General features: G+C 53.3%; 1 protein-coding gene across 2 annotated transcripts in view; it reads left to right on the top strand.

The window, feature by feature from the left end:
• Positions 1 to 7,745, top strand: part of KREMEN1 (kringle containing transmembrane protein 1) — a 64,251-nt gene extending 56,506 nt beyond the window's left edge. Inside the window, exons 7-9 of one of the 2 annotated variants that reach the window (XM_081801903.1) lie at positions 465 to 626; positions 1,717 to 1,801; positions 3,557 to 7,745. In XM_081801903.1, the coding sequence (XP_081658029.1) occupies positions 465 to 626; positions 1,717 to 1,801; positions 3,557 to 3,725 (416 nt within the window). In that variant the 3' untranslated portion in view covers positions 3,726 to 7,745. The remainder of the gene's footprint in view (positions 1 to 464; positions 627 to 1,716; positions 1,802 to 3,556) is intronic. The other variant, XM_081801904.1, reaches the window with a different exon arrangement.
• The last annotated feature ends 6,400 nt before the right edge of the window (positions 7,746 to 14,145 follow it).

The raw sequence follows: 14,145 nt of genomic DNA, 5'->3' as shown, positions 1-14,145 counted from the left end.
CGCCAGCACATGAGAAACAGGGGCATCTGAGACCTGGTCTTTGTCCCGGATGCCGAGGGCCTCGGGAAGAGTTCAGTCAGCATGTGCTACAGGAAGTCATAGAGAGGAGGCCTTCCCGTAGGTGGGAGGGACAGTCTTGAGAACAGGTGGGATTTGGGTCAATAGATAGGAAGTAAGGAGGCATTCTGGGCAGAGGGCGCCATAACTGAAAAGGCACAAGGAGAGCAAGCAAGCAGGCTCAGGTGTCCTCAAAGAGACCAGTCAAATGGTTAGAAGTTGACAGCCCCTTCTTCTGGCACTTTCTGGGCCAGAGCCTGACAGGTTCTGCTTTGGGGTCAGTGGAAAGAACTGCACGCAGAAATGAATCCAAAAAACGCCCTCTCTTCCTAGCCAGTGCATCCTCCTCCGAAGTTCTCTGTTGTCTCCATCAGCTCTCCCCAGTCTTAATTTCTTTGATCTTCCAGCCGTCAAGGAAGAGCCGCCGCAGGAGAGGTCCGCTGCCAACCAGACGCTGGCCGAGGTGATCACAGAGCAGGCCAACCTCAGCATCAGTGCAGCCCGGTCCTCTAAAGTCCTCTATGTCATCACCACCAGCCCCAGCCACCCGCCCCAGACCGTCCCAGGTAGCAGTTTCCAGACACCAGAAAAGGGGGTGGAAGCCACGGGGCTTGAGGGCAGTGTTCTTGGCAGTTAGAGAAGGAACTCTCTTCCCAGGCAGGTTGTGGGTATTGGCTCTGTGACTGTCCTGGCCTTTGAGGGACATTTTCTCATTAGCTTGATTCCTTAGTCCTTAGGAGAAAGTGCTCACCTCCAAAGATCCAGCACGTGTGCCTTTTGCAAGTTGTGATTAATCAGCCAAGCCAGTGTTTTCCCACTTCGAGGATGTCTTTCTAGAGTTCCCAAGTTGCATCTCCCTAAGTTCACTGGCATATACAAGAGCTCCATTCATTCATTCATTCATGCATTCATTCATTCAGAAGACATGTCCGTGCTTCAGGGGTGCCAAGTACTATTGTAGGCACTGGACTATAGAATGTACCAAACAAACAGTATCCCTACCCTCCTGTGGCTTGTAAGTGGGAAGAGAAAGACAAGAAGCAAAATAACAGGTCAGATAGTGACCTGCTAGAAGAAAAGTCATGCGGGAGAGGGATAGAGAGGGGGTAATGGTCTGTGGTTGAAGCTGGCTAACTTGGCTGCACACTTCCATATTCTCTTTTCTGCCTGGGAAGATCTAACCTAGGGGTCTTACCCTGCAGGGCCCACCCTAGGTCAGCAAGGAGAGTCCTTCCACTGCGTGCTCTGCGTTGCTTGTTTTTATATCCTGGTAGGATTTCACGGGTCATACGTCTCATTCCTCGGATAAGGAAACTGAGGCCCAAAGAGTTTATGTAACTCATCTGTGATTGCACAGTGATTCCACTGGTAAAGACATCATATATACCACTCCTTTCACCTCCCAAGTGGAATGCACTTTGGACCACCCTGCCTGCTTCTCTCCAAGAGGGAGCTCTAGAGCAAGGCGAGGTGGTCAGAAGGCCTGGGGCTCCTTGCCCGCCCAGCTCTCAGCTGCGTTTGGTGGCTGCCCCCACCTGCAGGGGGCTCCTCAGCCAGACCTGTGTCTCTGAGCTGCCAGTGGTCACCTGGGGCTTCCAACAGACCTTCTGAAAACAGAGCTCCAACAGGTCCAAGAAACCCTATCTTTTGTACTTGCAGGATGGACAGTGTATGGCCTGGCAACTCTCCTCATCCTTACAGTCACAGCCATTGTAGCAAAGATACTTCTGCATGTCACATTCAAGTGAGTATGAAAGCTGCCCAATCCCACGAGGGGAAGGCTCAGAACTCCTTTTCTACTGTGCTTCATTTTTCTGGATACAATTGTCGTATCAGAACATGATGCCAAAGCCCTTAGTCCTAGGCAACATAAGGCAGTACGCATTCCTCATTCTCTGTAGAGTGAAATGTACAACTGGACAATCTTACCAAGGTTTGAGGGATTGTGTTTGCTTCTGGCTCATAGGATATGATTTCAAGGAGGATTGAAACAGTCTGGGCATAAAAAACAACCATTTCCAATTTTTGATTTGTGCTGGCCCCTTAAAGAGATCTTCACGTTAGAGCAAAGATTTCTAAGACACTACCATTCCTATTTCCTAATGCCTTCTAGAATTTGAGAAACATTCTTAGGAAGAGGATCCTAACATTTTATTAGCTATTGCTTAATAATTATTTAAAAACAATTAAGAAGCTTCATCCTTCAATTCTGACTGATATGGAAAAACGATATTTCCTTCCCTTACTTTGCTACTCGGGTTTAACAGTTCCGTCTTCCAGGAAAAGAGGCAGTTATTTATGCTCCTGTTGTTTGTGTACTTCCGGAGAAAAGCTCTGATCTTTTCGGGACCCCTACTCTGTCTTTCCTGTGGCTCCCAGTCCAGGCTCTCTCTGCTCCTTTGAGAGCAGAGAGAGTTATTTATTTATTTTTTTTAAAGATTTTATTTATTTATTTGAGAGAGAGAATGAGAGAGAGAGAGCACATGAGAGGGGGGAGGATCAGAGGGAGAAGCAGACCCCCTGCTGAGCAAGGAGCCCGACATGGGACTCGATCCCGGGACTCCAGGATCATGACCTGAGCCGAAGGCAGTCGCCCAACCAACTGAGCCACCCAGGCGCCCGAGAGCAGAGAGAGTTATAATTGATAGACAGCCTCTCTGTATTTCAAGGCCTTTCCTGAACATTGGTGTCTTATAAATCCACCATTTTCCGGACCTTCTCACTTGCCCTCTGCTGCAGAATTTTTCATACGTGAAATGCTGGCTCCGCCACTGCTTTGTGAAGGCTGTCCTTGCAGGCCTGTCTACACTGCATTTTACATTTTTCAGTGGAAACAGTCTTTTTTTAGTGTTTACCGAGCTCATCCTCGCGCTTCAGTGTATATACCTACATGTTGAAGTCACGATTCACACGGCCTGGGAAAGCCTCTTAGATGCAGCAAGAGAGCTGGACGCTTTCTGCAGGGCCCAGCACCTCACCGCATACCAGGGCCCCACAGCGCATGTCTGACTCCCCTGTGACATTGGGGTCCCTCGGCAGCTTCCCTGCCAAGCAGCCCCGGGGTGGGGGGCCTGCCATGGGGGGACAGGGGCACATGTTGGCAGTAAGACAGGAGAGACTTTGGCTTTATCTTGTTTTAATCAGGGGGGCTTCCAGGTAAATATCATTTAAAGAAAGAATTCTTCTCTAAAAAAAAAAAAAAGAATTTGAAAACTCCTCATCTCTCAGGCCAGCCCCTTGCAGATTTGAATAACTCTTCCAGTTAGAAAGTTCTTTGTTATACTAAGCTGGAAGCCATGCCACCGTGTTCCCATCCCACGGACACATTTCATTCCCACAATAGCCCTTCAGACCTCCAGAGGCAGCTGTTAGGCCTTCCCCAAGGCCTCGCCTCACTGAGTGCCCCAGTTCATAGGTACAGGTATCTCAGGAGACGGAAGGTTGTTTTGGGATCTTTGTTGCACCCGACTTGATATATTAAGTTGTTTTTGCTCGACAGATCCCATCGCGTTCCTGCTTCAGGGGACCTTAGGGATTGTCATCAACCCGGGACGTCGGGGGAAATCTGGAGCATTTTTTACAAGCCCTCTACTTCAATTTCCATCTTTAAGAAGAAGCTCAAGGGTCAGAGTCAACCAGATGACCGTAATCCTCTTGTGAGTGACTAAAAGCTGCCCCCTCCGAGCCCAGGACACGAGGTCCCTCCGAGCTCAAGGCCACTGGGGACCCGTGGCTTCCTCTGACCGACTCTCCCTGACTCTCCCTCGGCCTCTCTGGCAGTCTCTGCAGGAGCGCCATCCTACGGGCTGGAAAGGGACGTCCTGCTGCGGGGGCAGGCCTAGCCTGGACTCCCCCTGCTTCATCGCTGCACTTAGGAGAGAGACCCAAAGTCCCAGGGTCTGGGCCCTCCCTTTGCTTCTCTCTCTCTCTCTCTCATCTAGAATGGGGGTGTCAGGACAGAGGGGCTGAGATGGCAGAGATGGTCGTGTCTGGCACTGGGCTCAGGTACCTTCTAGATGACTGTAGGGTGGTGGGTAGGTGTAGTATATGCTGAGTCTTGCTTGCGTATTTTCTGTTTTGTCCACACAGATCACTTTCTCCCATTCTTTATGGTTTTAAACAGGGATGCTTCTGAGGTTCTCTTGGGGGTTGGCCTGGTCCTGTATTCCTGGGCATTAGCACCCCAAAGCATAAAGAGGGCCCCTGCTCTGTGCTGACTCTGGGGCTTTGCTCCCTGGGTGCTAGATGAGGGTGGGCCTCCTTCAACCTGGGAGAGCCTGGGAATTGGTCCCCCATCACATCAAGCCTGCCCCCTGCCACACACGGGCTTCTTTCTATAGCTTCTTTCCATAGCTCGGTGATCGCAGAGCAAGCCCGCAGAGTGGTCGTATAAAACATCCATTCATTTGTTCACACAACAGACTTTCCAGAAAGCTTTTATAGGTGCTCAGTGACTCCTCGTTGTGTGGGATCACCTGGCCTTGCCCCCATGCAGCCCGTGGTCCTGTGGAACCTGAGCCGGGCCCCCGTGATTCTCTGACTCTCTATTCAGAACAGGGAGTATAAATGTTGTGGCTTAGCCTTTAGGCAGCTTTAGGTAAGACACGGGCACCAGCAGTCCCTCCTGCAGGCGGAGCTCATTTTTAAAAGATGAAAAACCACCCCGCGGCCTGTGTGCTCTGCGGTCCCCTCTGCTCCTTCGTTATGGGGACAGAGTGCCGTCTGGAATGGCTCAGAGGGCCCTGGTCCCTAGCCCCACACTGCCCCGCCCTTCAGACAGGGAAGAGAGTCGCAGAGAGTGGCATGAGGACTGAGAGGGGGGCTTTGGGAACTGGAGACCCTCGACGACAGGCCTCCCAAGATGGAGAGGTGCAGCTCCAGTGGTTGCTGGTCGGGAGGAAGAGCCGTCTCCAGCTTAGAAGTCCCCACCATCCGAAAGTAGGCTTTGTCAACAGCAGCTGAGAAGAGCAGCCTGGGCCTCCGAAGGCCAGTCGTGGGCCTTTGTCAGAGCACGACTCTCCCAGAGGCACCCGGGCCTCAGGCCTCGGGCCTCTGGCCTCACAGGTTCCCTCTTTGGAGCACTTTGCCTACCTTCCCGAAATCCCTCAGCGACCGCCTGCTGCAGCCTTTCCTGGGGTCCTGCCATGCTGGCAACCTGTGTGTGCCTGGCTGCTCCCAGAAACGCAGAGGACCGTGTGGGGCCAGCAGGGAGGGGTCTGCAGGGAGAGGTGACACCCGGCATCCAGGGGAGATGCAGCGAGGTGGCCAGCAGAGGGGCACAGGGGCACAGGACGGGGGAAATGGGGCAGTGTGTCCACGGGAGGGCAGGGGCGCTGCCCCAGCTACCGGGTGAGGCCTGCTGCGGGCACAGAGCTGCTCGGTGCTGCCTTCACGCTTTGATCTGGAAAGGCTGATTACCCCAGAGCAGCTGTCCACAGGCCCCTGGGTCTGGAGACACAGGCCTGTCCCACACGACTGGAAATACACTGACATGTGCTGTCTCCCCTCGAAGCTATTCCTGGCTGTTGTGGAATCTCCTCTGAACCAAGTGTCAGGTGTGTGCAGTCACAAAGGGCCCTGTGCCCTGAATAGATCCACTCACAGCACATAGGGAATGCGGAATTTAGCCCCGGGAGGGGGTCGCCTGGCCGAGGGGCAGTTGTTCAGCCACCTAGGGCTTCCTGTGGCCATTGGCCTTTGGGGCATCCCGTGGGTCCACCCATCCACCCTGCCCACCTCACACAGCCAGGGTGTTGTCTGAGTCTGCAGCTGGAGCAGCCCGTTCTGAGACCCAGGAAGTGCTGGTGACGCCCCAGTGCCCTCCCTCCTGCTGGCCCTCGCACAGCCCACTGCCACCAGGATCAACTTACTGGCCAGGGAGCAGCCCCAGGAAACCCAAACCAGCCTCAGGACAGTGCTGGGGGAGAGGCCATAAATTGTCCCAGGCCCAACCTCCATAAACACCTCGGCTCTGGTCGGAACCTGTCAGCAGCACCCCACAGAGGGTCCCCTGTGGCTAAGTAAACACCTGAGGAATAATTGTCCCAGAGGAGGTGAGGTGTGCTCCCAGGAGCACTGTAGGAGGCCCGCACTTGGTCTTTTAAGAAACCACTTTAGAGAGAAGTGAGGATTGAAGGTGCTGGAAAGCATGCCCCCAAGAAAGGACGTCACAGATCACATAGCAGATTAGGAAAGAAGAAGGGGAGGGACTTTGGGGGCCACTGTGGCCTGCCACTTTGAAAATATCCTGCCCAAAGCCTTTGCCCTGAGGTGAGAGAGGGAACCGAGGCTGTGAGTGGTGCTTCTGGGCCTGAGTGCCCTCCTCGCCCCTTCTCTGCAGGATCCAGGCCCTGCCTTCTCAGCACTAGGCCGCCAGGGAAGGGAGGGCTGCAGGCAGCTGATCTTGTTGCCTCCAGGTAAATGCCTGCAGCCAGCTGGGAACGTGGTCTTAGCTGCGTTTCACAGTGTCCTTGGCCCCTCTGGAAGCACTTGGCGCCCCATGTTCCTCCCCGAGTGCCCAATCACTTGCAGAACAGAGGAGGTGTAGGCCTGAAGCCCAGGTGTCCTCCACATCGCCCTCCCTTGTCAGAACAGGGTTGAGGCCTCTCTGGGGGTGAGCGAGGTAACCAGGCTGCTGTAACTTCTGAAGTGTGGGCTCTGGCTCAAGACTGCAATCAGCCAGAAACCCACAAAGATCAAAGCACTAGCAAGGACAGCTGTTCTGGCCCTCAGGGCAAAGCCATGCAGCCACACCCACTCGCCCCATTGTCAGCCCAGGAGTGGCCTAACACCAGCGGGGCACATAGGCCATCACCAAGCCCCATGCGTCCTGGGCACTTAATCTTCACGAGCACTTAGCAGTGGACAGCCTCCGAGATCCTGTCTCCCTTGTCTGATGAGGCCATCCCGCGTCTCCCACAGAGCCCGGCCCGCTCCCCATCCCATAGCCCAGTCAGCTGCCACCCTCTTGGGTTTTGGATCTCCTGTTTGATGTTTGAGGTCTGCTTTTGTTACTACCTTGGGAACTTTTAACTTTTTGATTGTTTCCTCTGGTGTCTTTGTTTACCTTCCTCACTGTTCTACCTCCTGGCCAGGTCTCTCAGCCTAGCTGCCCTGGCATGGGGTATTTCTCAAAGCTTCCAGCTGCAGCTGCCTCCCCCCTCAGGTGGGACAGCTCAGGGGTGATGATGGAGCCTCAGCCCACTGCATGCAGACCCCAGGGGAGCCCATCACACAGGCTTCTGTGTTGCCAAGTCAAACATACTCAACAAGGCAGAAGTGGGGTGTGGAGGAAAGTCTGAGGTAAATCTGCTTCAGAAAAGATGTGTCTTCAGGAGCACATAGTGGGGGGCCCTTCCTTTCCTGCACAGGGAGCTGCCGTCTTGGGGTGCACGCAGCATCAAGACCTGCCCACATCCAGACTCACCTTCCCACAGGGATCTTGACTTTGGATGACAAGGCTTTATTTGTAAATATGCTCTTAATATGCAACTTTGAGAATAAAATAGAAACATCATGTATTTTAAAATATAAGATGAAGTGTGACGCACTGTATACAATTTAATATATATTTTTAGGATTTTGTTATTTAAGAAAATGGAATGTAATGGTACTTAACTTTACAAAAGAGAGAAAAATGTTATTTTTACTGTCTGGAGAAAATAAATATTCTCACTGTTGTAGAAACAGCGACGGGCCCCAGCATGTCGTCTTTATAGGGGCGCTTGCAACGAGGGGGGTGTCACGTGCTGGCAGACTGTGCGCTCTTCTGAAGTCCATGCAAATGCCAGGCCTCACTGTTTGCTCAGTTTTTCCTGTTAGTGCCCCCAGCTTTCCTCAGGTCTCCTCATAGCTTTGACCCACAGTGGATCTTCAGCGCAAGTCAGATCTGAGCCCTTGGAATTCCAAGTGAACACCTCGGAACCTGGGGCCGGTCATGGGAAAAGGAAAGGGCTTTGTGCTCAGAAAGACGTAGGTTTGAGTTGAGCTTGAGTGGATCAGCCCATTTCTCAGCCTCAGCTTCCCCTCCTGTAAAATGGCATTGTGTCTATGCCTCAAAAGGTTATGAGGATTAGGTGAGAAATGTATCTGAAGGGCTTGCGTCATTATTATCCCATGTGGATTTCTTCTTGCCGTTCAGGGCAACCCGTTCTTCCCCACCCCCTCCTTGTTAACAGCACTGGTAGCAGCTCCACCTATGAGCTTCAGGCTCCTGCCAGGCGCCACACACACCCTAACAACCATCTGGTGGGTACCGTCACCTCTGTCTCGCCGATGAGGAGACAGGCTCAGAGGGGAGCCGGGAGTAGTAGTTGGGAGCACAGACCTGGAGCTGGCCTGCTGGGACTCAGCTCCCACTATTCATTCGCCGAGGCCAGGGAGTGTAAAACAGGCAGCCTTTGAAGGGTTTTGGCAGAGGAGTGACATCAGATTCCCAGTTTAGAACGATTTCCTACTTGAGTTAGGAAAAACAGTTGGAGTGGGGTAAGGCCGAGGGGGAGGAGGCGAATCGGGCCGGGAGATACACAGGTCCAGCGAGAGATGCAGAGGGCCTGGCTGTGGAGGGAGGGGAGGCCCCGGGTGAGAGCACACCACACCCATTGACCAGGGCCTTGGGCTCACACCCCAGCCCCACCACTTACCACATGACCTTGGGCGAGTGACCCAGCCCTGTGTGCCTACTTTCTCATCTGTCAGCCGGGGACAATTACTGTATGTACCTCATAGAATTGGGATGAGGTACCTGTAGTATGTTTTCAGAAAACGGCAGCTGTTCCTTGTTCTAGAATGAAGGGGCGGGGGTGGGGTGGGGGGGTGGTTAAGAACAAAGATGATGCCCAAGGATTCTGACGGGGCTGAGGGGAGGAGAGAAGGTACAGTTTTTGAGGTAAAGATTGTGGATGGCACTAGTTGTGAGAGAAAACATGCTGAGTTCTGTCTGTCGAGTGAGGGCCCTCTGGGACACGGAGGCAGCCTGAGACCCACGGAGGGTCAGGCCCAGGGAGACACAGTCCATGGAAACGTGGGCACAGACGACATCCTGGGGTGTGTGTGAGGCCATTCCAGAAGGCTGCTGAGGACACACTCAGGCAGGTGAGGAGGAGCGTGGGCCGGTCCTGGGGTCGGTGGCAGCCCCAGATGCCAGGGTTCTGACCCGACTGGTGCAGGCACACACTCATGCTGCTGGTTCTAGGAGCCCCAGTTCCAAATGCTCAGGAGGTGATTTGCCAGGTAAGGCCCCTGCCCCAGCCGGTCCAACACAACATCACACAGACGTGTCTCTCAAAACATGCCTGGATCACTTGCCTCGGAATCCCTGATGTGCTTGTTCAAAATTTGGAGAGACACAGACACTGGGCCCCACCCGAGACCTGCCGAGTCAGAATCCCTGGGAAGCTTCCTGAATGATGCCAGTGCTCACTGAAGTTTGACAGCCATTTTAATCTAAGAAGCTGGGTCAGTAGTCACCTCCTCTTTGTGAAGCGAACTGCCCACACGCAGACAGTTGTGCAAGTTCCACTGGCTGCCTCCTTTGCCACAGGGAGCGTATTGGTTATTCAAGTGCAAAGTCTATCGCTCAGGACAGAGAGGGGCAGGGGATGCAAGGCGCGGCCCAGCAGGTATTCCAGATCCTTCTCCAGAAGGCACATTACCCCGACACGGAGCCCGAGCCCTCCTTTCCTGCCGTCTGCCCCCCGCCCCTTGCTGGCGTGGGCCTGCACCGCGGCTGTCACAGTCCGAGGGCTCCAGAGAGGCCAGCTTCACTTGAGTGTTTATCTTCTCTCTGTTCCTGGAAGCTCTTTCCTGAAGGACAATATTTTTGATGGCGGGTGGCAAACAAATGGAGTGGCCTTGCTGGTGAATTTCTTAGAGACTGATCAGCCTGCACCAGAAAAATGGAGGCAGCCGGAGTGTGCAACTGTCCTGCCTAGAGCAAGACCATCCGAGTGGGCTTTGGGGACGAGCGACCAGGCCCTCATCCCATCGTTCTTCCGAACCTGACAGACGCGGACACTGGACGACCCGCCCACCGGGAGCCAGCACCAGGGCGGCATCAGCCTCCTCCTTTGTCAGGCAATCAAAGGCCCTTCTTCCTGCGGAGATGAAATGGGCTGGACAAGAGTGACCTTGTCTCCCAGCTTGGAAGTCACATGATCGTCTCCTCTCCCCACTGGGCTGTGTGTGCCTGAAACTGCAGACAGTCTCTGGGACTCAGAACTGGGAAGCTTTTGTTCCTCCGTGGCGGGGTCGGGTCCCCATGGGGGATTGTTTGTGCTTGGCTGAAAGGGACACTTTGGGGATAGAATATTTCAACCTCAAGAAGCAGCAACATTTGCTTGTAGCTGGAAGTCCTCATTTCTGGTCTCCAGCTGTTGTCTGGAGCCACTAGGCCCCAGTAGAATGGAACTCTGCCTGGCAACGGGGGGCAGGCAGCACCGGACTGGGCTGGCTGGGGACCAGCCGGTGTCCAGGAGGCCCGTCTCCAGGAGGCCCGTCTCCAGGACAGCCCGGCAGGCAGCAAGGACACCAGTGGCCCTCCTCCCGAAGGCGGTCACCAGGTTCTGGAATCAACCTGCTAGCGGCGGAAGCCTGGGCCGGGGAAGGGCTCCACAGAGAAGCATTTTAGGGGGAAAGCAGATGCAAGCTTCATGTCCAGAGTAACTCCTCAGGGGAAAATCAGAAAGGACTGAAACAGCCAAGGCTTTTGCAACTGAGGAGCTTCAGATTTCACGAATTTCACTCTTAGGAATGTTTACCATTTTCCCCGTTCAAATGAGGCCACCGAACTTTTAAAAACTTAACAGGGGCCTGCTACTTTGCACACTGGTGGCATGAATCCGTCCAATGAACATGCCTTAGCTGCCAGCACCAAACATAAAGTCAGATCAAGAGCACTCACGGGGTATTCCATCCTCCTATTTGGCCCAATATGGGGCAGCTTTTTGATGGGTCTGGGGTGAGCCAGGGAAAGCGCTTTTCAAGGTGCAAGGATAAGAATAATGATGATGGTGATGATCATAATAATAATAGCCAGACACTGTGCCTAGCACTCGGCAGACAAGACGGAATTCATCTTTGGGACAACCCAGCCTGTGAACCAGAAGTGGCTCAACCCAGTGGACGGCAGAGCCAGGACTCAGCCCACGTCTGCTGGCTCTGAAGCCAGGGCACCTTACTCCTGGTGGCACTGCACACCTCTTCCACCCAGGCAGGGGCATGGGCTCTGAGGGAGGCCCCGTGGCCCCCAAGTATCTCCCCATCGTGAGTGTCACCTCCAGACAGCCCAAGGACAGTACAGATCAGTTTGTCTGTAGTGGGGAAGGCATCAGACCTACACTTCTTTACCTATTTGAGGACACAGACCCCTCTGAGAATCAGATGAATGTTATCAAGCCCCTTTCCCCCCCCAAAGATCCGCACCTACAAAAAATCTGCATAGAAATTCTGGAGATTCCAGGGATGCCCTCACCAACACCACCGCATCGAGAAACCCTTCCATGGACTTCAGGTTTAGAATTTCTCCATTAAGCCATAAGCAAGGTTACCTAAAAGTTAAAATTAGACCAAAAGAGAACAGACAACAAGAGTAATAATATAACCATGGGTACGCTTTCCTGATCACTTACTAAGTGTCCAGCAACTTTTTCTGCTAAATAATCACTACTTTAGGCTTTGCAGGCCACAGGGGCTCTGGACTCTGACACAACTACTCAACTCTGCCTGCACTGGTTAGGAGGCCTCTGCTTGCCAGAAGCACCGCCCATCCGCTGGGATCCTCAAGGATCCCATCAAGGCCCAGCCTGGAGCCGTCCACACAGTTCTGAGAGGGGTGGGGAATCGGTGGGAGGGTGGGGAAGGGTCACCGAGGCCCACGAGTAAGCAGCCTTGTGTTCTGATAAAACCTAATTTATGGACACAAAACTTGAATTGTATATAACTTTCACATGTCACCAAATATTCTTCTTTTAATTTCCCCCCCAAAATTAAAAAACATAAAAGCTAGTCTTAGCTTGGGGGCCCTACAAAACAGGTGGTGAGCCCACAGGCCGTAATTTGCTGCCCCCTGCACTAGGCTGAGCGCTTTTCATGCATCTGATTTTATGCTTACAACTGTACGGATTAGGCACTGTTATTGCCCACCTTTGTCACATGAGGCCACTGAGGCTCAGGGAGGTTAAATACCTCCTTGAAGAAGCACAGGAGTTGGGACTTGAACCCACCCCCAAAACTACTTGCTTGCCGGACACAGCTGAGTTTAAATGGTGGAGAAAGGGAAGGGAAAGTGGTTGGTGGAGCAGAAAGGGGGACCCTTGTGCATAGCAGCACTCTGGGCCCTGGGAGTCTAAGGGAGAGCCCCAGAGGGGCTCCTTCCTCCCTCATCTTTGCTTGAATGCTCTGCACTGCAGGGGAGGACGGCTGGTTTCCTGAGCTGCTCCTCCGGGGATGGAGGCCTCAGACCCAGGGCAGCTGGTGGCCCTCACATTGTTTTGCGCCTCCCAGGTTCTCTTAATTATAACCAATTTGCCACCCTCAGCAATTCCTTCTTCTCCTTTGCTAAGTTGAGTTGGAACCATCAGCCGGACTCACAGCCACATGCTTGGCTAAAATCACTTCCCCTTCCCACGTAGGGAGCCCTAGTCTCTTACAGGATTGCCTTTCTTCTCCGTCCTGTGAGGCGGGCAAGCCTGGCCGTTTTGCATGCCGCCTTGCTTGGCTGGGATTTACCATCCAAATCTCTTAGCAAAGGGGAAGACAGAATTTGTTTAACTTTCTAAGTCTCCCTGCCTTCCCAGCCGACCATCAGGCTCAGGGAGACTGACTTCCTTCCCTGGTGCTCTTCACCATTTCTCCATTCCAGCCTCAGTTATGTGCAACCTGGGCCCAAGGCTTTGGAACTCTCTGCTCCAGAAACACACGCCGGGGTGTGTGGGGGTGACAGGCACCTGAGGCTGGGGCTGAGGAGGGTGGCAGCACAAGGGTGGGAAAAGGACATGAGCTTGATGTCATACTCTGTGTAGGTAACCTTGACCAAGTGACCTGGCTTCACTTTGGAAGGCTCGATTCCTCATTGGAGGAACATTAAAACCATGAGCTCCAGACTCATGGGGACCTGGGTTCAGTTTGGGCCCTGCAGGCACGAGTTCCCACATCTCATGTAAGTTACTTTACTTTTCTAACCTCGGTTTACTCATCTGTAAAATAGGTATGACAGTGGTTTTTCATAGGGTTTTGTGAAGCTTTCATAAAATATAAAGGTAAGATGTTTAGCTCTGCCACCGGTATGCTAATGATTTTTATCAGTACACTAGGGTGATGATCCTCCTACCAACAAAGGTCTGGCAAAGGAGTTGACATGTCAAGGGCCTGGCCGGTGGTCCTGACCCTGCAAATGGAAGCTAAATCACATGGTTCTCAAAGCAGATCTCACTGAGACCACCAAGAGCACTTCAGGTGCACCCTGCCTTTGGGGTTGAGAACCCCATTTATCAAACTCCAAACACACAATGCCCATGTAAGCCAGTTTTCCCTTCAGAAAATAATTCCTGACTTGTTTTAAGGAGCTAGTTTTTCCCCAATCCATTCAGTAGGTGGCCCTATTTTATAAAAGTATCTGACCTTCACCTTCTCAGGGACTTATCCGTGGGGGTGAAAATACCCTGGCTGGCTTCATGCCTGGAGTGGATTTCCTTATCTGTTGCTTCAGGTCAGGAACAAATACTGAATTTGGATGTACTCCTATTTCCCTCATGGCCCCAGGTGGGCAAACAGTCAGGCTGATCCCCCGGGTCCAGCTCGCAGAGAGGAAGGCGCAGGAGGGCTGCGTGCCAGTGAGACGCCCCTCCGCACAGCCCCCAGGCCCTGCATTTCGCGGCCGCGCTTTCCCGGCGGGAGCGTGCCCCGCGCAGCCTTGCTCGCCAGCGCCGCCCAGTGGTAAGACCGGAGAGCTGCCGAAGAAGGTCGGCCCTGAACCGCCGCTTCCACGCAACCCTCCTGGTCATTAACTTCGGACTCACTCTCACCGCGACACTTAGAAGATCTGCGATTTGTTAACTGTGCCAGCAGGTGAGTCCTCTGGGCCTTGACCCC

Source organism: Leptonychotes weddellii, chromosome 13 (genome assembly GCF_054177405.1).
Source record: "Leptonychotes weddellii isolate Sample4059 chromosome 13, ASM5417740v2, whole genome shotgun sequence".
Lineage (NCBI taxonomy): Eukaryota > Metazoa > Chordata > Mammalia > Carnivora > Phocidae > Leptonychotes > Leptonychotes weddellii.
The sequence above is the reverse complement of the archived record's forward strand: the minus strand, read 5'-3'. Positions and strand labels throughout refer to the sequence as shown.